Source organism: Thermobia domestica, chromosome 2, assembly GCF_964235325.1.
Source record: "Thermobia domestica chromosome 2, izTheDome1.hap1.1, whole genome shotgun sequence".
In the NCBI taxonomy this organism is placed as follows: Eukaryota; Metazoa; Arthropoda; class Insecta; order Zygentoma; family Lepismatidae; genus Thermobia; species Thermobia domestica.
Window position 1 is genome coordinate 283385850 of NC_137455.1, and position 21427 is coordinate 283407276.

Below are 21427 nucleotides of genomic sequence, written 5' to 3' on the forward strand. Positions count from 1 at the left end.
TTTCTTTTATGGCTAGACCAGACCTGTACATTTATGTTGTTAAGTTTTGTAGCCAGACAGAGGTTTCTATGCAGTTAAGATATAATACGTAAGGAAGCCATTGTGAATGGATGTAGATTCAATTTATAAAGAAGAAACTTTGTGAAAATATAAAGTAAACGTTGAAAAGTATTCCAAAATACAAAAGTTTAAATCTATTTTATTCTGTGAGTTATCATTGAACATTCATGGAGTAAATTACGTCTTAAGCAGTTCAATAATCCTATTTTGTCGAACTTAGGGCAAATATGTAACAAACTATACAGAGTAGTTGAAGTTAGTAATATAAATTGTTATAAGAGTAAAGATTTATTCATATTTCAACAACAAAACTTCATAAAATCTTTATTACTAGATATATATAAGCATCGAAAAGTAGCTTAACCCTTTAGCGCACCATTTTTTCCGATCAAACTGATTTTTTAAAAAAATTTGGAGTGGTTTTTGTGTAGAAAAACAGGGATTTTTTAAAAAAAAAAACAATTAATGCAAATAATATATGGTCTATGGGACATTTTATGGTGTTTGCATATAGGGTCTAAGCAAAGTTGTGCGTTGACATATGCAAAGTCCACTAAAACCAGATAGAACCAATAAAACGCGACGAATGTCAGTGTATTTGCACTTTTACACTCATTACACTTCTGTCTCACATAGAAAAAATCAACAGTTCAAAACGTGTCCACCTAAACGAGCAAAGAAAGCTCAAAGATGACAAGATGACAACTCCGCGTGCAGCAAGTAATACAAAGAGACCAACACTGGCTTACTATGACATCTAGCGGGAAATTCAGAACTTCATTAGTGAAAGGGCATCTTGGCTGATACGCAAAGCTGCTTTTCTATGTCCGAACTAGAAACTACATGGTGCAATACAATTTCAAAGTAAACTTCTCATCTATGCAAAGCTGCGCGCTAAAGGGTTAAGTTACATGTTCGACTTCTGTAATCACACTAAATGTTCACAGTGCTCACCATTACTATCCAGACACATTTGATTTCGGCAAATTTACGAACAACATTAAATACAGTACCTACGCAGGATTATTTTTGTTCTATACGTGTTAGTTCTAATGATACTTCAGTTTCCTCTCTCAGTGCAGCCTATGTTGCTGGAGTTTTGCACTATAAAACATCATTTAAACTTTCTCACAAACAGAAGTCGAGAGGTTTTAAGTCAAATTTTCAAAAATATTTCAAAATTACTTGTTCACAAGTCAAACCTGCTTTCTCCATATGTTTAACTCCTCTGACGATCACATGATAGAATAAACATTCATGTGACAATTGACGTTTTTACAAATACCAAAATATAACTTATTTCCGCCTTGATTCAATTCAATTTTTTAAAAAACCAAACAATTGATATGAATTGAAACGTTCGTATTTTAGCAAGTACATCGGATTCTTTAGATAATTAACTCTTGTTTAGCCAAGGTATTTTCTCCTTAATTAACAAAAAATTGGCTACTTACCAATTTTTGATCCCCCATGCGCCCATGTAATTATTTTCTCCTTAGTTTATGCTCAATAAGCTTCCAAAGCTTACCCAAAAATTTTAACTTAATACAAAAATATTTTGTGGAACCAGAGTAACTGCTAACAGAATTACGAAAATACACATGAAAAATGTAAAATTTCGGAAGTAAAACATAATGAAGTGAAGTTTGTCTAAATTGATCAATATGAAATGTTTAACTCAAACAAGTGGACAACGTATAGAGAAATAACAGTATGAAGCTATATTTGTATAGGACTACATATACTTGAACAAATAAAAAGAGGTACCCAAGTTAGACCATTGGTTAACTTAATAGATTTTACTGCATGTAAAATATATAATAATCTGGAACAGGGATCTTTAAACTCTTTAGCCTAAGGTTACACTGATTTCTCCACTAAGTTTCAAGGGCCAAGATCCAGCTGGCTTATAATACCAATATACTGCAGCGCTAGCGCCGTCTTGTGGGGAACGACGGAATTACGCAGAACATCAATTATGCTTTGTTACTCAAAGTATACAGCACCATCTTGTAGCAAGTAGCATAACTAGAGTATGTTCTTAAGTTCTGCTGCGTGATTGCTTGTCTGGATGATTCGAGTGTTTTCGAATATGTTCTATGGACCGTAGTATAAATACAGGAGACAACCGAGAGTTTCAAATTTTGAGTTCGGAGCGACAAGTGCAATCTGAGAAAGTGCTACTAATATGTTTAGAGCTCATAGTTTCTTAGTGAAAATACAGTGTGTTTGATTATGAGTAGATAAAACTAGTGCATTCTATTTATTCAGAATCCCGACTTATAATAATATTAATTAGCATTATTTCGATTTAAAGCCACGTGTCTTTTGTGTGGATTTGTATAAATATGGAAAAGAAATGAAAAAGTGATAGTAAGTGCAGAAGATTTGAAAAACAATGGGGATATCTTTATTTCGTGATTGAGTCTATAAATAAAAATAAAGCAATGTGTGTAATTTGCAATAAAACAATATCAGTCCTCAAAGAACGCAATATAAAACGCTATTATATGAGACTAAACATTCTAAGAATTACTCGAAATTTGCAAGAAGCCCACGGTAAGAAAAATATGAATCTTTGGAAAGCGGGTTAAATTTCAGCAATTATTATTTAAAAAAAGTAAATCCTCAACAAGAAGCAGCAACTTGTGCTAGTTTCCGCGTGGCACATTGAATAGCAAAACATGGGAAATCATTTACTGACGACGAATTAATCAAGGATTGCTTGATTGTAACAGTAAAAGAAATGTGACCAGAGAAAGCTAACTTACTTAGAAACACCAGTTTGTCAACAAACTGCAGTTTCGAAGAGTAGATGATATTGCAGAAAATATATTAAATTAATTGTCTGACAAAAATTGACACTTAGATGGTTCTCTTTGACTCTGGATGAATATAGAAATGTTTCAGATATTGCTCAGGTGTTCCTTTTTATTCGAAGGATAAGTGTATGAAAAGCTTCTTGATATTCATAGCACACTGAAGAAGATATTTTTAAAGGAGTTGGAAATGCTGTTCAGAGAAACCATCTTCAATGAAAAGAATTACAGTGTATCACTACTGATGGTGGCCAAAACATGTGTGGAAGAAATGAAGGTGTCGTTGCCCTCGTGTCAAAGGTCGTATAAAATGACATGGTTCAAAACCATTAATCGTACACTGCCTCATTCATCATCAGTCTTTCTGCAGAAAATGTTTAGATATGTCAGAAATTTTAAAGCGAGTCATGCCAACAGTTAATTATATCAGATCACGTGCGCTTAATTATTGTCAATTTCACGAGTTTATTCAAGACATTGGAGAAGATGACTTACCACATTACACTGCAGTACATTGGCTTAGATGCGGAAAGGAAAAAACTCTAACACGATTTTTTGAGTTCCGAACAATAAACCAAAATTTTCTTGAATGAAAAGAATAGTCTGGCTGACTTACATAACAATGAATGGTTATGGAAGTGAACCATAAAAAATGAATTATGACGCATTATTTAAAAAAAATGAATTAACTTAATTTAAAATTACAAGAAGAAAATCATCTTCTGCCTGATTTATACATTTACATTAAGTCCTTTCAACCAAAAAAAAAAAAAAAAAAATCCTCGAATCCCAATTAAAAAAAAAAAAGTTTCAACCATTTTAATACATGCCAAACATTCTGTCAACAAGCTGAGACTCCGTTTTCATAGATTTTGCAATTGAAGCTTCGTATGCGTTAAAAATAAATTTTGAGTCTTGTTTTTCAGATTTTGATGCAACTGCACACAATGTCAGAATTTTTCAAAATCAATTTAACGCCGACATACACGCTCTTGCCCCAGAACTTTAAACGGAAATGATTGACTTGCAGTGTAGTGATATTTTCAAATGAAAATATTTAAACTTATCATTGACGGAATTTTATAAGTCTTCCACTCACACAGTTTGATCAGTTGCGTAAATTTGCTCGTGGCATTCTTTTCATTTTCGGAACTACTTATCTGCGCTAAAAGGAAAAAATGTATTTTCCAAAATAAATATATAAAAAATATTAGCATTTGAAGTCGCTGTTGGTAATTTCCACTAGTAAACTTGATTCACAACTGCAAACAATTGTCAGTGGAAAATTACAGCAACATAAATCTCATTGATCATAATTATAACGTTTAATTTCATTATGTGAATTGCCTATGTATGTCACTTATTGTAACTTTTTAGGATAAATCTCATATTTTTAATTACAGATAAAATTTCCAATTTCATTATGTGTCAGTAAATGTGTTTCTTAATTGGTCGTATAAAATCATTTGATTATTTTGTATGATTTAGGTAGTAAATTTTACAATTTAGTCAAAACAAGCTGTGGCGGAACTGATTAGTGTTGCTCGCGAACCAGCGTTGGCCGTAGTTTGGAGACCCGTACTGAGGAGAAGGACTTCTTCTTTTAAAATCAAATTTCATGAAACTCGAAGTCATTTTCAAGATAAAGTTGAATGTCCTTGAAATACGGTTCTTACAGACACTTCTACAGTTTACATAGTGAGTTTACCCAAAATTGAGTTGAGCCAAATCGATTTCTCGAACGTGAAAACGAAGTTTCAGTTAATTTGGTGAAAGTTATTAGGGATGTTTCCAAGTTATAATTCAGAAATTCTCTAAATATTTTTTTCTACAAATACTCCAAAATGAGCTTTCTGAAAGTTGATATTTAGCTAAATCAATTTGTCATATCCGGAAACAAGTTTTCACGGAAGTTTATGAAAATCGTAAGAGCTATTTTCAACTTATAATTGATACAACACCAAAATTTTTCTGTGGATGTTCCAAAATAAGTTTTTCTTAAGTCAAGATTTAACTAAACTATATCCTCATACCACCCAAAAATGGTTTGCACCAAATTTCAATTATAGAGCTATTATAGAGCTATTATAGAGGTATGATAGAGCTATTATAAGAATTTATTGAGGTGCTCCAAAAACAATATATTTGCAGATTAGGTTAAATGAGTTCGTCACAAGTTCGAACCTAGCTAAATCGCTTTATTGTTCACTGGAAACACGTTTTCACTAAATTTCATGCAAATCATTAGAATTATTTTCAAGATAAAATTTGCAAACAATATATTGAAAATATATCCCAAGATGCATCAGAGGAACTCTTTAGGTAGATTAAAGATGTATTTTCTTTATTTTTCTTTGATCAAACAAAAACTTAATTAAAACATTTACTGCTATGTTTTCTTATTGAGAAATTATTTTTTGGATTCGTAGAACATTGTAAATTTCTTGGAGAAACTATGTGAGAGTAAGGGATCATTCTCCAAAAGTTTCCACGAAATTAAGAAACTTATCTACTTCTCTTCAAGTTTAAAACTATTATAAATGAAAATAAGGCAAAAATTTCACCAAATTCTGTAGTCGTACTTTTTATTTTTATTTTATTTTACTTTATTTATTTATTTTATTGTTATTTTTGTGCATTATAAAATGACTATCACTATTCTAGAACAGGGGTTTCCAAACTACGACCCGAGGCAAACACCGGCCCGCGAGCACCACAAGTCCGTTCCGCCACATTTTATTTTGATTAAATTGTAAAACTGTAGGGCTTCTATGTTGGCATTAAAAGGATTTTGAAAAATACTAATGTCGTTTGCAATTGCTTCAAAATTCGAAAACCATTTTTTTTATTTAAAAAAAGGACCCGAAACTTCAACTGCAAAATCTAACGGAAATGGAATCTCAGTTTGCTGACTGAATGTGTCTGTAAGAACCTTACCAACATATTTTTATTTTATTTTTATTTTTATTTTTATTTTTATTTTTATTTTTATTTTTATTTTTATTTTTATTTTTTTTTATCTTTTAAAATAAAATTTTCTGTTATGCCATGTTCCATTAAGATTGTCTTGGTATATATTTATTTTTATAATTAAGTATTGTGCTTTTCGGCAGGTTTGGGACTAATTATGATTTTTTTTTTTTTTAATTTTAGATTTGGGCCTGGTAATGTTTCTTTCACGTTTCTCGATCTTCAGCTTCCTCTTTTAACTTCAAATATTTTCTCCTATTTTTAAAATCATCGATCAGCTGTGTTCTTGTTCTTCCTATTCTTTGCTTCCCTTCCATGTTTCCTTCTATGGCGGTATGAAGAAGACAATTTCTTCGCAAGATGTGTCCAATCCAATTGGCTTTCCTACGAAGGATGGTGGTTAGAAGTGTCCTCTCCTCTCCTATTCGTTTTAAAACATCTTCGTTTATTGCTCTCTCTGTCCATTTTATCTTCTCCATTTTCCTCCAACACCACATTTCGAAGCTCTCCAAATATTTCTTCTCTAACTTCCGTAATGTCCAAGTCTCTGACCCATACAGTCCAATGCTCAATGTATAGCACTTGACCAAGTTCTTCCTTAGTCCAGTATTAAGCCTGCTAGTTAAGATTGATCTCTTGTTGAATGCTTCTTTAGCTATGGCAATTTTTGATTTGATCTCTTTGGTGCAGTAAGCGTCTCTCGTCAAAATATTTCCCAGGTACTTGAAATTATCGACCTTTTCAAGTTTTCTTTGTTCTACTCTGATCCGTAAGGGCGTGTTTCCACGGGATATTCTCATGACTTTCGACTTTTCGATGTTAATTTCCATTCCATACAGTTTTCCAGTGTCAACTATTTTGTCAATCATCTCCTGTAGTCCTCCTTCGGTTTTAGCTATTATAACCGTATCATCTGCATACTTGATCTTGTTAATGATCTGCCCTTCAATCTTGAAATCTCCAATTCCCATCAATGCTTCCTTCATCAAACATTCAATGTAAATGTTAAATAATTAGGGCGTTATTGTCTGACTCCTCTTTCAATCCTCACACTATTCGTTTCTCCTTCATTCAAGCGCAACTTCACTCGTTGTGCTATGTATAGGTTTTGAATGAGTCGTCGATCTCTCCGGTTGACTCCGATTTTTTTAAAGTATTTTCAGAAGTTTGGTCCAATTGACCCGGTCGAAAGCCTTTTGCCAATCGATGAAGCACAAACACAACTCTGCCTTTACATCAAGAATTCTTTCTGATATAATTCTCATCAATCCAATAGCATCTCTGGTGCCTTTTCCTTTCCGGAATCCAAATTGATCTTCTAACCTCTCACGTCTATATTTAACGTGGGTTTTGTCCTTAGAAAGTAGGCTACAAACACACGTTTATTTTGATTGTATTATTTATATAAAACTTTAATGTGCTAACGTGTGTTATCAAAGTTTTACATAAATATAGTTAAAACTATGAATTGTAAATAAGTTCCAGAAAGATTTAAAAGAGATAATGAATGATATGCATCGTTAATATGTTTCCTGATCCTAATTTTTGTTTGTTCCTTTCGTGTTTAACATTCCTTTTTTAAATTACGCCTCAAGAACCAAGAACGCTGATCAATTAGCCGCAAGGAAAATTAAAGTGGGTTTAGTGTTACATTTTGACATTTAAAAAAAAAATGTGTGTGTGTTTGTGTGTACGTGTGTCTGATCAGTTAGGTGAATGTAGTATATCGTAACATTCAAACGTCAAAAATAGTATCTCAGATGTGAATCTCTTTAAAATTATATGTCATCTATCCCTGCTATATACAGACGGTGAAATGAATTGTAAAAAAGAAGATATATGATATAAATAAGCACTTTAGTCAGTATAAGAGAAAGTTAACACGATCAAACTAGAGAGAGAGGATAGCTTCCTACATTTGAAAATCAAGTGCAGCTAGAATCACAGAAGCCTATATGTCCGGGAAATGGAAGCTTTTCCATGCCCATATATGGTTGGATAAACATGAGATGGAAGAGATTCGAATGTAGTCACCTTCGTGCACCATTTTGTGACTACTTAAGCAATAAAAATAATCAAATTAAAATGTTACAGTTATTATGTCCTCGCCCTCGTCGTGGTGATGGATACAGATGAATATGCTAAATATTCTGATATGTAACTTATACCTCTTTTTGGGAAAGCAAATTAGATAAGATTTTATCTTATTTTCTTTTTATTTATAGAATCTCGATTTGCATACTACACTGGAAACGTATATTTCATTTATAGTAATCCAGCATTTTTCTCATTTGCACCTAACTTTTTATCAACTGGAATTACTCGAAGTTTCTGTAACTGGGAATCTTGTACCAAAATACGGTGATATTATCAGTTTGATTAACCGGAAAGCTTTGAGAATAAATATGTTTGTCGCTTCTAATAAGTGTGATCATGCTACTACCTTAAAGTTGACTTTTCCAATTTGAAGTTCCTTCCACTCGTTTTCAGCAAATGATTTCACACCACTTACAGCTAAGTTACTGCGGAAGCGATCGAGTAGTTCTTCCTAAAACAAAAAAGATGCAAACTATTAAATATGATTATGTAAATAAATAATATAAAATTAATATAAATATAAATTGGATGGTTGAGACCAGAATTAAATCAAGACTTACAAAACTTACTAACTTCATTTAATTTACAAGCTAATGATCAAGAAGAAGAAGAAATAGTAGTAGTAGTAGTATATTTTTCAGAAGCAGTACCAAAAAATCTATACAGGATCTATAAAAATCTATATATCATTAGATTGGCAAGGATTTTTTTTTTTTAACACCATGAAAATCAGTTTTTCTCAATTTTCTCGAAATCTATGCATAAGAATTTATTCTGAAGTATCTAATTTTATTCAGTTCCATGTGATCTCTCGACTGATATACGAGGGTAATTTGAAAAGTAACCTCCGTTCGGCTGTAAATAAAAACTGTCATGATAAATATATATATATATATATATATATATATATATATATATATATCTTAAATCCAAAGTGTACAGCTATCCTTCATTTTTCAACATAATCGCCATTTAAATTTACGCACTTGTCATAGCATTTCGCCAACTTACAAATTCTTTGCATAAAATTTGGTCGCATGGAAAATCAACCAATCTGTCACGGTAGTCTGAAGATCCTCGTCGGCAGCAAAGCGCTGTTCGCCAAGTCACTTCTTCATATGAGTGAACAGATGAAAATCAGAAGAACCCAAGTCTGGGATGTACGAGGGTGATCAAATACGTATCATTAGAATTGGCGCAAAATGTCTTGTGTTCACCGGGCACTGTCAGGGCGAATGTTGTCATGCAAAAATACAACCCAAGATGCCAGCAGACTCCGACGTTTGTTCTTTTCTCAGTGTCTTGTAAGTGTTACAGTAAAACCACGTTCTATGAATTCGACAAGCAAGATTCTCTTAGTACTCCGAAGCGCGATGGCCATAGCGTTCTTAATTGACAAAGTTTGATGGGCTTTTCTCGTTTTGTTTGGAGAAGCGATGTGACTAAATGTATTGATTGCTCTTTTGCCTTGCTAAACAAGCCTCGTTGCCAGTAACTATCTGTTCAAAAACTCCTTCCCTTCCGTATTGTACCACGAAAAAAAAAAAAGTATAAGGTAGAGCTCATTGGATTGGTTTCGTAGATAGAATTTTCGGTAGACACCTACCACGGAACTTACGGTAGCCTAATTTTTCAGTGACTACCTCGTACAAAACAGTCCGAGAAATGTTCGGAAATTGTTAAGAAAGTTCCGAGATTTCTCACGAACTTTGTCGAGACTTTTCTTCACGAGATCATCACTAACTCAGGACCCCCCCTCCCCCTCAAGATTCATCATGAATATATATATATATATATAGAAAGATCTGATCTAATGACGCACAATATCTTCCTTCATAATGTTCGAGTTGTATACAGCACACAATTCACGCTCAATGTCTGTACCTGACATATTTTTTGTCCAAAGAAATCTTATCACTCAGTGTGCCTCGCAGTTAGCGAGATTTTCAAAGACATTTTATGGTGTTATAATCAGCACATGCGCACCAGTACGATGATCTCACTATAACAACTGGAAGCTTATTAAATCATAAATTGCGTGATGTAACAACGATGGCGTTCCACTCATTCACTACTACCCAAGTCACAACGGTGAACAATTTTTGAATTACCCTCATATGTTTCTTCTTTGGAACAAGTTTCATTTCAACATAAACTAAAGTTTGAAAGTTAATGGTAATTTTAGGCTTTATTTTATTAACCATACTGCGTGATGTCTTGCTTGCGTTATAAAGCAAACCTTGCGGGTATACTTCAGTATCAGTTACATCTTAATAAATTGCATTGTTCTTGAACAGCATCTTTTTTTTTTTTTTTTTTCAAAATAATTCGCTTTTCGCGATTTTTTCGAAAACTACGCATGAACTTTTATAGTGACAAATATCATTTTATCCAGCTCAATGGTATCAATCGGTTGGTACATGTCTCGTCTTTGGATATTTATTTATTTGTCGTTTTTGAATATATATATATATATATATATATATTCCTTAAACGCTGATGATACTGTAGGCATCATATATTTTACAATGTAGCAGAATTATAGAATTTCTGATTCTGATATATTTCTGATCTAACAAAGATACACTACCAACGTTTTTCCTAAGTGCTTCATCAAATAAAGCCGCAAAAAATACGAAGTAAAGAAATTAAAGAACAAGTAAGCGGCTGTTTTTTTATATGTAAATATAGCAACCTTTCTTTTTTCTTTTCCTCTTCTCCCTATCTGATGAGGCGCTTCTAGTGTACCAATGTTAATATGTGGATGTTTTCTTAACACTTTCGCTCCTGGCCTTATATAGCTATTTGAGCTTGCATTTTGCTTGCAGCTTGTATCAGATTTAAAGAAAAAAAAAAGTGCGAAATGCATTGCAAATAATTGTTTAAACAATCTATTTTAAGAGGGATACAACACTTATTGGTATTATTGGGTGAAATTACGACCGAACTAGACTCGAGCTTCGTCCGTTTACGTTCTTAAGTTACCCTGAGTCCTACTCAGGTTTAAGGATGAAAGTGTTAACAATTTTCTGATATATAATTCTCTCTCTCTCTCTTTCTCTCTCTCTTTCTCTCTCTCTCTTGCTACCTATCTATCTGTCTATCTATATTTATTACCGGCAGAAGAAACATTAAGCTGGAATGGAAACCAAACTACTCAGCAGAAATTAGATAGAATCAATGCAGTGCAAACACAATTAAAGGTACACTATAAATATTTTCGCTAACTTTTCATCAAAAGAGGAATAAGAACTAGAAAGAAAGAAGTGTTAACATGGGAATGTAAGGTCGGTACCATATTTGCTTTTAGAGTCATGTGGTAGTATTGTCAAAACTGAAACTAGAAAAATAATCCATTAGAGAAAGATAGAAATCTTGGGTTGGTCGGTAGGAGTGCAGGGAAGAAAGTATTAGTAGGAAGAAAATATAATTTATATTGTATATAATTATAAAAAAAATGGAAACACGATAAAAAAAAATCAACGTATTGATTAACCCTTTTGAGACGGGCGTGGCATATAAGCATAGCCGGTCGTTTCGTTCATGATGGGAGTGGTATCTAAACACAAAATCCGAACAGAGAAGATTGATGTGGTTCACTTGAGATTTCAATTTGTAAAATAAGTTACTCAATACCACATCATAGGCTTGGATAGTTTTAGGGAGTACATTCTTTTATATTCCTGAACAGACTGATAGCCAACCTTAAAGAGTTAATACAGAGTTGGACTATCTTTAGCCAGTAGTTCGGTTTGTATTCGTCGCGGAATTGAGGCACGTAATTCGTGAATTATTTCCAGAGGAATAATGAAACATTCTCCATTTTGGGCAACACTCAGTTGGATCTGTGATTATGAAGAAAGAAATTTCCTCTCTGGCTACTATAGAATTCCCACAGATGATCCTTAAAGTTAAAGCTGGAGGATTGAGCGGGACAAGGGAGGTGTTGCAGTTCATCTTCATTTTTCTCAAAGCACTTAAAAGCCATCCGTATTGTAATCTGTGAAGATTGCATCGTTCGGAAACATCTGTATCACATGATGCACACAAACACCTCCTCTTAGGGGGCCGCGGTGGCTCAGTAGTAGAGCGTTCACCTCTGGTGCTCGGGGTCCCGGGTTCGATCCCAGCCCCCGCCAAGTGAACTTTGTGGTGGACAAACACCGTGTGCGTGGGTTTCTCGGGGTTCTCCCGTTTCCTCCCACTTTCTTCATTCCACCATTTCATTCATTCCCCATCATCACCGTCTCCTTTAGCATAACCGGCATCACCGTGGGACGTAAAACTTAAAGATTTCGTTTCATTTTACAAACACCTCCTCAAATATCAACATTATCACTGACGTAATTTGCCTTTTGAGCGTAATAATAGGATTAACGAAACACTATGAACCAGTAGCCCACATCAGCAGAGCCATTGCTATGTTTAACAGGACGAAGTAGACAGTCCGAAGTGTATGCCCATTTGGGCGTCAACCCACATATGTCTGACATTTTAAATATAAGAAGTAATACGCTTACCTTTCCGCATGTTTCGCCCTCCGCACCCTGTCGTTCCTCCACTTTGGTTGCCAACCAATGAATGCTGCTTACATTTACAAGCAAAAACTGTGCTTGATTTGCTAATGATAGACCATGTTTCCCACCTAAGGAAAGAACATTCATAGCTCATAAACTTAATGAGGAATAGATCCTTACATCAGTAGCCAAATAATTTGCTTATATATATATATATATATATATATATATATATATATATATATATATATATATATACAAACATATACATACAAACATATACATATATACAAACCTACTAATTACTTTGTATGTGTCGTCAAATATTATCATCAATTTCCACCCAATTTTCATTGTTCAACGAAACAAACTTTGTACATGTTTCAGTCTGACAACAATATAAGATCAAAATATTAAATAATGTTATGTATAAGTTGGTCACAATTTGTGGTGGAGAAATCAATATACGACTGGAATCGTATAAGGATATTAAATCTAAGATCTCACATATATATTAAACAACAGGAGATAAACTTGATAAGGCATATGACGACGTTGGCAACCATCTTATCATACACTAACAATATCAACTAATTAAAGCGGTAGAAACTAAATTTATCACACTCACGTCCATGTTCCCTAAAATCAGACAATGTACATAAACTTCTGTGATATTTTGAAAAACAATTCGGTTTTCCTTCTTCCAACAGTAAAGGTTCCTATTTCCACATGCATGCATATATTGCGTATTTTATCTTTGAGAGTCGTTGGATGTATATATCTCCATAAAAACGAACTCAAAAATAATATTATAACTTAGAAGATAATTTGATGTGACAATAAGATAGACAAAGATGGGAAATAAGTCAATAAAGTTCATTCATATTTTTGTTTGGTATTAAGTTAATAGCAATTTTAAACATTAACACTTTTTTTTTAAATAACACCACTCTTCACATTTTAAAACGCATTATTATTTTTTACTAAAAAACCTTACTTGACTCCTTCAGCACAAAATTATCCAGTACATTATCCATTCCGCTATGTTTCTCGTTTTGTGTTTACCGTGTAAACCGTTCTTTTACTCACAATTGAAAATTATTTATCTTTGGTGATTCTTCATCTTGGTAATATTTTATACATCGTAAATATTAGTTGAAATAAATTTTGTGTTATAAAATGATAGATATATGTATTTTTTAGATATCTTGATTAATGTACTTTATGATTATGATCCCCATTCCCGATCCAAATTACCTTTTCTTGTGTTGAGTTCTTCATGTTTGTTTGTTTACTTGTTTGCTCGTTATGTGGAAGCAAAAGCATTCGCTGTCGGAAGAAGAAACAGAATTGTTTTCCAAAATATTGACAAAATTGGTTATTTACATTGACTTCAGGGAATACGTATGTGAGTGTGATAAATTTAAACAAATATTCCTTATGTTGTTAAATTATATTCTATAATAATTACTTAAACTAAATCTCGAAGTTATAAAAACTCAATTTACCGAGGAGAGTTTTGAGAAAACTTATTTTAAGACGCTATATATATTATCAAAGAAATAGGGAACATTACATTATAAAATATGATTAGTGAGAATTCACACTTCTCAGGAGCAAGAATATTGCTAAGTTACTACAGAAGATTGAGGCATATTGTTTCCAGTTAAAAGTTTTCAGTTATTCAGCTATGTTCTCAGCTATGTTCTCCGCTATCATTCGCTATGTCTGAAAATACCATAAATTTTATTATTATCATTATTATTATACATTATTTTCATTGCTTTAGTTTGATGCATACTATCAAAGATCCATCTTTATTTTGTGTTTATTCAGAATATTAAGAGGAGAAAATATTTTTTAAACAAGTAATGATTTCAAATAAATAAATAAATAAATAAGCCATTCTAAAGAACGAGACTTGTTTCATATTTAGTATTGAACTGATTCTGGATTTGATTTATGATGGTAATTTTAACTCAAGTATCCTCCGCATCTCTTTCTTTTCTTCTTCATCTTTTTTCCACACAATACAACCATGCTGGTCAACCGGTTTGCAACAGAAAATCATTTTCCAACATTGAGGGTATTGGACAGTAGTTCAGTGGGTGATTATGGAGGAAAACCAGATGGTATTAGCAGTGCAACGCTCATACAGCAAACGACATTGGAAGCTACTCGAATGAAAGAAAAGCGGACTCCAATAAGAAAACGAACAACAATAGCAATGAAACCTAAGATGAGCTGAATTCCTGTAAGTAAAGTGGTTCAGTCCATTCAATAATAATAATAATAATAATAATAATAATAATAATAATAATAATAATAATAATAATAATAATAATAATAATAATAATAATAATAATAATAATACAACTAACACCACCGTTGTGTAGGTAGGAAAACATGAAGCTCTAGAGAAATTTATGTATGTGGACATGTAATATACTAGAAAGGTAAAAATGATAGAATTTTTATTAGTAATAACAATCAAAGTTTTGTTGTTTCGTTTACAAATGAAGAGTTGAAACAAAAGGAAGCGAAGCTTAAGAAACACATTTACTTATAGAAAAAAATGTCAAATTCTTCTCAATTTGATCCTCAAAGAATAGCGTATATCTGTCCTTTTTACATATAAAGCTCAATGTCACGACAAATCTTGTACAAACAAAAGGATAAAGAAACTTAGGATTCGTATATCTGAGGAATAGACTTCCTGATTAAATTAAAATTAACATCAATATCAAAGAGGATTTTTGGTTGCAACTTAGATCACAGTACTGTTTTGTCATGAAAAACTTTATAAATAAAACGCAATCATGGTTTATAATTTAAAATTTAGCAAGTATTTGTTTTCAAACTACAGAACAGAAAATTCGACCTCTTAACTCCACGTAAAGTTATGAGATGCAACATGAATCTAAAATGTAATTCCTTGGACTCAGAATTAATGTTTTTCGTTACCAATTCGGTAGTTGTAAGTGAAAAGCATGAATAACAATGCTAACAAGATATTGCATAAATGGGATAAAAAAAAAAAAAAAAAAAAAAGAACGTGAATCATCTTGGCAATGTATTTATTTGCGCAATATCTAACTAATTATGTATGAATGTAGCAAGTAAGTTTTGTGAAAGAAGTCTTAAAATCAACCACTTCAGTAATAAGATTTTACATATTGTAATTTTTACTCGTTATTTTTCCATTAATATTACAATTAACACTAGTTACCAGTTAAAGGGCGAGTATTCGAAGTATCCTCAAAGTTGTTGGCAGTATCGGCTATTATTTAAATTTACCTATACAAGATGTAACCACAAATATGCTGTATTTACATCTTCAAAACCTCCTATTTTAGTACACCCAAGTGCACACTCCTCATAGTTCTACCTATAATAAACTAAACCACTAAAGCTCAATATCGTTAAACACATCACTGTTTACAACTTCATATCAATGAACATTAATTCACAATTATACACTAACTGACTGAGCCATACTATTCCCAATATGTAACAATCAACATTAACGCTTCTGACCTTACCTATAACTCAATCATATTTATCTGTCAACACATATAGTACAAACTGCAAAACAACTTTAAGCACATGTAAATAGAATAGATTTCTGTATAATTTTATCGCACTTTCTTAATGAAATTACAGGTGATAGAAGAAAACTAAAAATACATCTACAATTAGCATCCAGTATATTATCAGGTTTCCCTGTTGAAGTTCGCGGGATAAAGAGGCCTCACCGTGTTACCAGTGTCACAGATTTAATTATAAAATGGAAACTAAATAAAAAAAAAAGTAATTTTGCTCATACCTGATTGTTGCTCATTCCTCTTAAGTTTAGTTATACGGCAATCCTCTTGCCACTGATGAATCAAGCGAAGACCTTCTTTATTTAACGCCTGAGACAACCAATCAGCAACCTCATCGCCACAATCCTGGCCTAGGATTTGGTCTCCGCATACCTTACTTTGGCAAAGATATCCAACAGATTTCGGACTTATCTCTTGCCTTAATGGAACCCATATAGATGGAAGATCTTTAAATAATAATAAATTATTTTATTTTATTGATTATGGAAATTACAGGTAACAAGCCTATTACAATTTCCTTAGTACATAAAATACACATAATAAATGAAAATACATGCAATAAATACAAGTACAACAAACTAAAACAATACACAAATAACATGCTTAAGAAACTCTAAAGACATGCTATATCATTCAGTAACATGCAAAGATATTCTGTCTCTATTGGTAAGTATTATAAAAGACATTGTTTCTTAATATAGTAAAAATCATTGTTAAAGATATCCATTGTACGAGAATATTTATTGACCGTTTCAAGCTTTTATAAATAGGATCGTTTGTCAATTTAAGTACACACCTAAAAATTCGAAAATTCCTTGTGTTAAATCTTGGAACATAAACATTTAAAATATGAGACAAATTTAATTTACTTCAAAAGATGTTAAGTAACATTTTTCAATTCAAATAATTCCCTTCTATTGACTATGCTTAATAAAGCTAATATCAATGTAGTTTCCTGAGTCGATTTTCAGTTATGTTCCTTAAATTTCCATCTTAACCATGCAAAAAACACCTAATAGATTCTAAATGAATTCTTACATTTGCAAAATATAATAATAAAAAAGTTTTAGGACTTGTAAAATCGCTAGAAATCCATTTGACTAAACCCAGGCATTGATTCTACGTGATTTGGAAGTAATATATATATATACTTTCGATGTGATTATTGATTATTAATTTATCATCAAACACACCACTCCTAAATATTTGACGAAGATAACATTATTAATGATTGCATCATCCATCTTGTAGTTGAAATAAACAGGATTAGTTTTATTAGTAAACATAATGTAAGACATTTTATTAAAATTTAGTGGCAAACAATTATTATACGATCATTCAACAACTGAATTTATGTTTTCTTAGAGAATAAAGCAATCTTTAACCTCAAAAATTGTTATAAATTCTGAGATCATCAGTGTATATAAGAAATTTACTTTATCTTGTCTCTAGATCATTAACAAACATAAAAAGCAAAAAGGGACCCAAATTTGAGCCTTGAGGCACATCAGAGTATATATTAGGTATTAAAGATGTACATTGGTTATATCTAACAACGAATTTCCTATTAAATAAATAAGACTTAAACCATTCAATAAAACTGACAAAAGATTATAAGATTTTAATTTATTAACCAGCAAAAAAGTGGTATTCTAAGAAATGCCTTGGTAAAATCAAAATCATCAAACTGTCCATTATTCATAACTACAAGCAGAACATCAGCCATAAAATGAGATAAATTAGAAAACGTAGATCTATCCTTGCTTTTCGCAAATATCCATATAGACGTGATTATATAAATATTTATATGTAAGTTTGTCAAACGTTTTAGGTACTATATCAAAATAGATATTGGTCTATAATTCGTAATATTTTTACCGTCAAAATCTTTGCAATCTCAGGATATGTTGATGTCAGAACACACTAAGTAAATACTGAAGTCAATACTGGTGCAATACTATGATAAATACTTTTGATTATAAAAGCCGGTATACTATCCAATCCACAAGATTTCACCTTTAAATTTTTAATAACTTCAACCACATGATCAACAGTAATAACAGGTTAATATTTGTCCTTACATACAGAATTAGAAAATTTTATACAAGACAGAATCTTTTCTCTGATAAAAAGATTCACACATAATAGCCCAATAATTTGCTAATAATAAAATCACTAATTTGTTATTCTATTTATTATAGTTCAAAAATTTCCAGAACTTATGTGAATTAGTACTTAATGGCTTTCCAATATTCTTGTTATATTCAAGTCTATCACTTCTTAATTTAGAGTTGAATCGTCTCCTATAACAAATTTATAAGCGCCCTCAAGTTTGGTACTTTTGTATTTCTTATGAGCTTTCTCTTTAATTTTAATTAACGAAATGAGATTGCCAGAAAACTATGCTGGATATTTTTTCGTTGTATATCTATACTTTGGTATGTTATTGTTAATGTTGTTCTTAACATTTTCAACAGCTACAAGTCTGTGTTTGTATCAACTGTAATCAATATGTCAGTCCAATCTGCATGTATCAATTCTTGGTATAATGCAAGATAACAATTACCTTTATGGTAGGAACAACGAATTAAGTTCACAGTATTAAGTATGTTCTCGATTTAAAAATTGTAATTTCAATTTGATAATATCACATATCCGAAGGAATAATAGGTTCGACATGTTTGGATGCTGATATATAAAAATTAGAAAAAATCCAAACCAGATACATGTGGAATATAATCTAAATTGTAATTGTCTAAAAAAACAAAGTAATATTTTTTCTTTAGCTTTTGAATAGTAATGAATATCATACAAAAATTCTCTATTGATCCAATCTACTTTGGATTATTATAATCACCAATAAATATTATATCATAATCCATACCATCCACACTATTGGCAATAGTCTCAAAAACGTTACTGAAGACACCAAGATGCAAGTTGGGGTGAAAATATGGAGAAGGGTGATGAGAAGGTTTCTTCCATTTTTAATTGGAAGTTTCAGAACTATACTTTCAGAAAAAAAAATCCAAGTCTTTTCTCCTAAAAGCTTTAATGTTCCTTTTGATAGCACACATTACACCACTATTTTTATCAATGATTCTAGGTAAATATAATCTATCAGCTGTATAACATACATATGATTCAGGAAAATAATCTCCACTTAAATGAATTTCACTCAACTAAGTTTCAGTTATAATAATAATAGATAACAACATTTAACCTTCAGACTTATATAATTTTTAAATTATTTATATTTAGTATCAATTAGGAAATAGCAATATCTCTTAAAGGAGTTTTTAAAGTTTAATATTACATCACAAAACGTGTTTATAAAGGCAATTTTATTTTAAATCTTACAATAACCGAGTAAGTCTTGATTCTATAATACTTTCTAATATTGAGTTCTATTTAAGTAACTTACTAATGAAAATCAATTTTAAAATTCTTTAAAATTAGGAATAGATGGATCCATGGAAATATATTAATCTTAATTATAAGTTAAAATTAATAGCTAGTAAAATTTTTGTTACTACGACTGTAATGTTGTCGGTAATGGGTGCTTAATTATATTTATCAAAAACTAATGTCAAATTAGATGAAAAATCACTAAAATTATTTTTAAAATTACAATTTAAAATTTGATCTTGCATTTAATAACATCATTTAGGAAAGAAAAACAATTATTTCTTTAAAAAGAAAAAAAGTTTAACCAATAATCATATTAAATATTAATTGGAGCTTTTTTTTCCTTACATTTCAAATACTCTAATGTCGATATTGAACACGATACAAATTCGTACCTCTAGTAATTTACGTATTCGAAATATGAAACAGCACGAAGTTCTTTATTCTGAATGTTGATTTCTTTTTTGACCTGAACCAAGTTGTATAGAAAATATAAATTTACCACTAACAGAAAATAACCCTCTACATACCTGGAAATGATAACCAGAGCTTTTTCTCTTCTAGATCAATTGTGGGTTTGATCAAACAAAGCCGTGTGTCTTGTTTCTGAGTAAGACAAGCACCAGATGGCGTAACTATCATCCATTCCCTGTCATACAGCAAGCCACGAGATCCTATCGTCCATTCTTGGACTGAATACGCCCCACAGGACTTTACTGGGTACAGGAAAATATGACTTAGCCTAGGTTTATTCACCGAATTCTCAGATTCATTATTTACTTGCTTTGCTTTTAATTTCTTCTCTGGTTGAAGATTATTAACAGATGCAGCTACACGTGGGTAGTTTATTACATTGTTACAAACCTGGAAAAGGTGGAACAGCAAAGTGATACATTTGCAGAAGTATCTCAGACTAGATTACATATATGTTTTTCTTACTAAGATCTAATTGAGTTCTCTTTACTTGTTCGAAGAATTTTGCAGTCTTATTTTCCTCTTAATATTACATTACTAGTATCCTATTTCGTATATGTAAGTTTCCGCAAATGTAAATTAAATAAACAATTAAATACTTTGTATTTTTAGATGCAAAGGAAACAGTCAGTGGCGTAGCAGCTACCCCCGCAACTCCCGCAGTGCGGGGGGCCCCGAGGTATAGGGGGCCCCGAAGCCTTGCGATGAATAAAGATTTAAAGAAGTAGACCTCCAACCTTACTTCTATCGGCTTTACAACTAGGGCCCCTTCTCTATACCTTGCGGGGGGGCCCGCAAAAGTGTGCTACGCCACTGAAAACAGTAAATAAAAATCTCAGCTTGATTGCAGTTTTCTTCAGCATGATGATGTCTCCTACTCTTGTAGCTCTAGCTTCACTTCAACAGAACCAATGATGTAAATTAGCAAGATTATTATTGAGATACTGATCTACGAATATGCAAAACCCACGACATCAATATCATGGTAAGAGTAAAAATTAGTTTGACCTTCTTCGCGTAAGTCACTGACAGTTTTATTTCCAATGCATTTCCTACACACAGTCTTATTGTAAGATTTGCAAGAGTGTATAGTCCACCATTTTGTGTCTTGCTTATATTATGCACACATTTAATACTTTCTATTTTATTTTACTATTCATAGATTTCCCTTTTCACCAGTTAGATTATTTTCCCTTCTTGTGCTTATTTTAGTAAGCATTATGAACATTCTTGATAAGAATCATGTTTTGGTATTTTTCTTTTGTGGCCAATTTATTTATTGTCCATGCACTTACTACGATAAAGCCAAGTATGTTACTGAATTAATGACGACACTGGTTAACAGAGGCTGGACAAAACCAGTGGACACAATTTGATGACATGAAATAATAACTTTCATAAACAAAACGATGATGTTAACAACTTTGATTACAATAACTTCACTTGTAAGTGAGAAAAAAATCCAATGCTTATTCTG

General features: G+C 31.8%; 1 protein-coding gene across 1 annotated transcript in view; it reads right to left on the reverse strand.

Annotated features, from left to right (window-relative positions):
* mal (molybdenum cofactor sulfurase) overlaps positions 1–21427 on the reverse strand; it is a 177594-nt gene that overhangs the window by 5491 nt on the left and 150676 nt on the right. The window contains exons 7-10 of the mRNA XM_081748785.1: positions 20007–20340; positions 16290–16514; positions 12467–12591; positions 8293–8397 (exon numbers count right to left, since the gene is read on the reverse strand). Of these exons, the coding sequence (XP_081604911.1) occupies positions 8293–8397; positions 12467–12591; positions 16290–16514; positions 20007–20340 (789 nt within the window). The remainder of the gene's footprint in view (positions 1–8292; positions 8398–12466; positions 12592–16289; positions 16515–20006; positions 20341–21427) is intronic.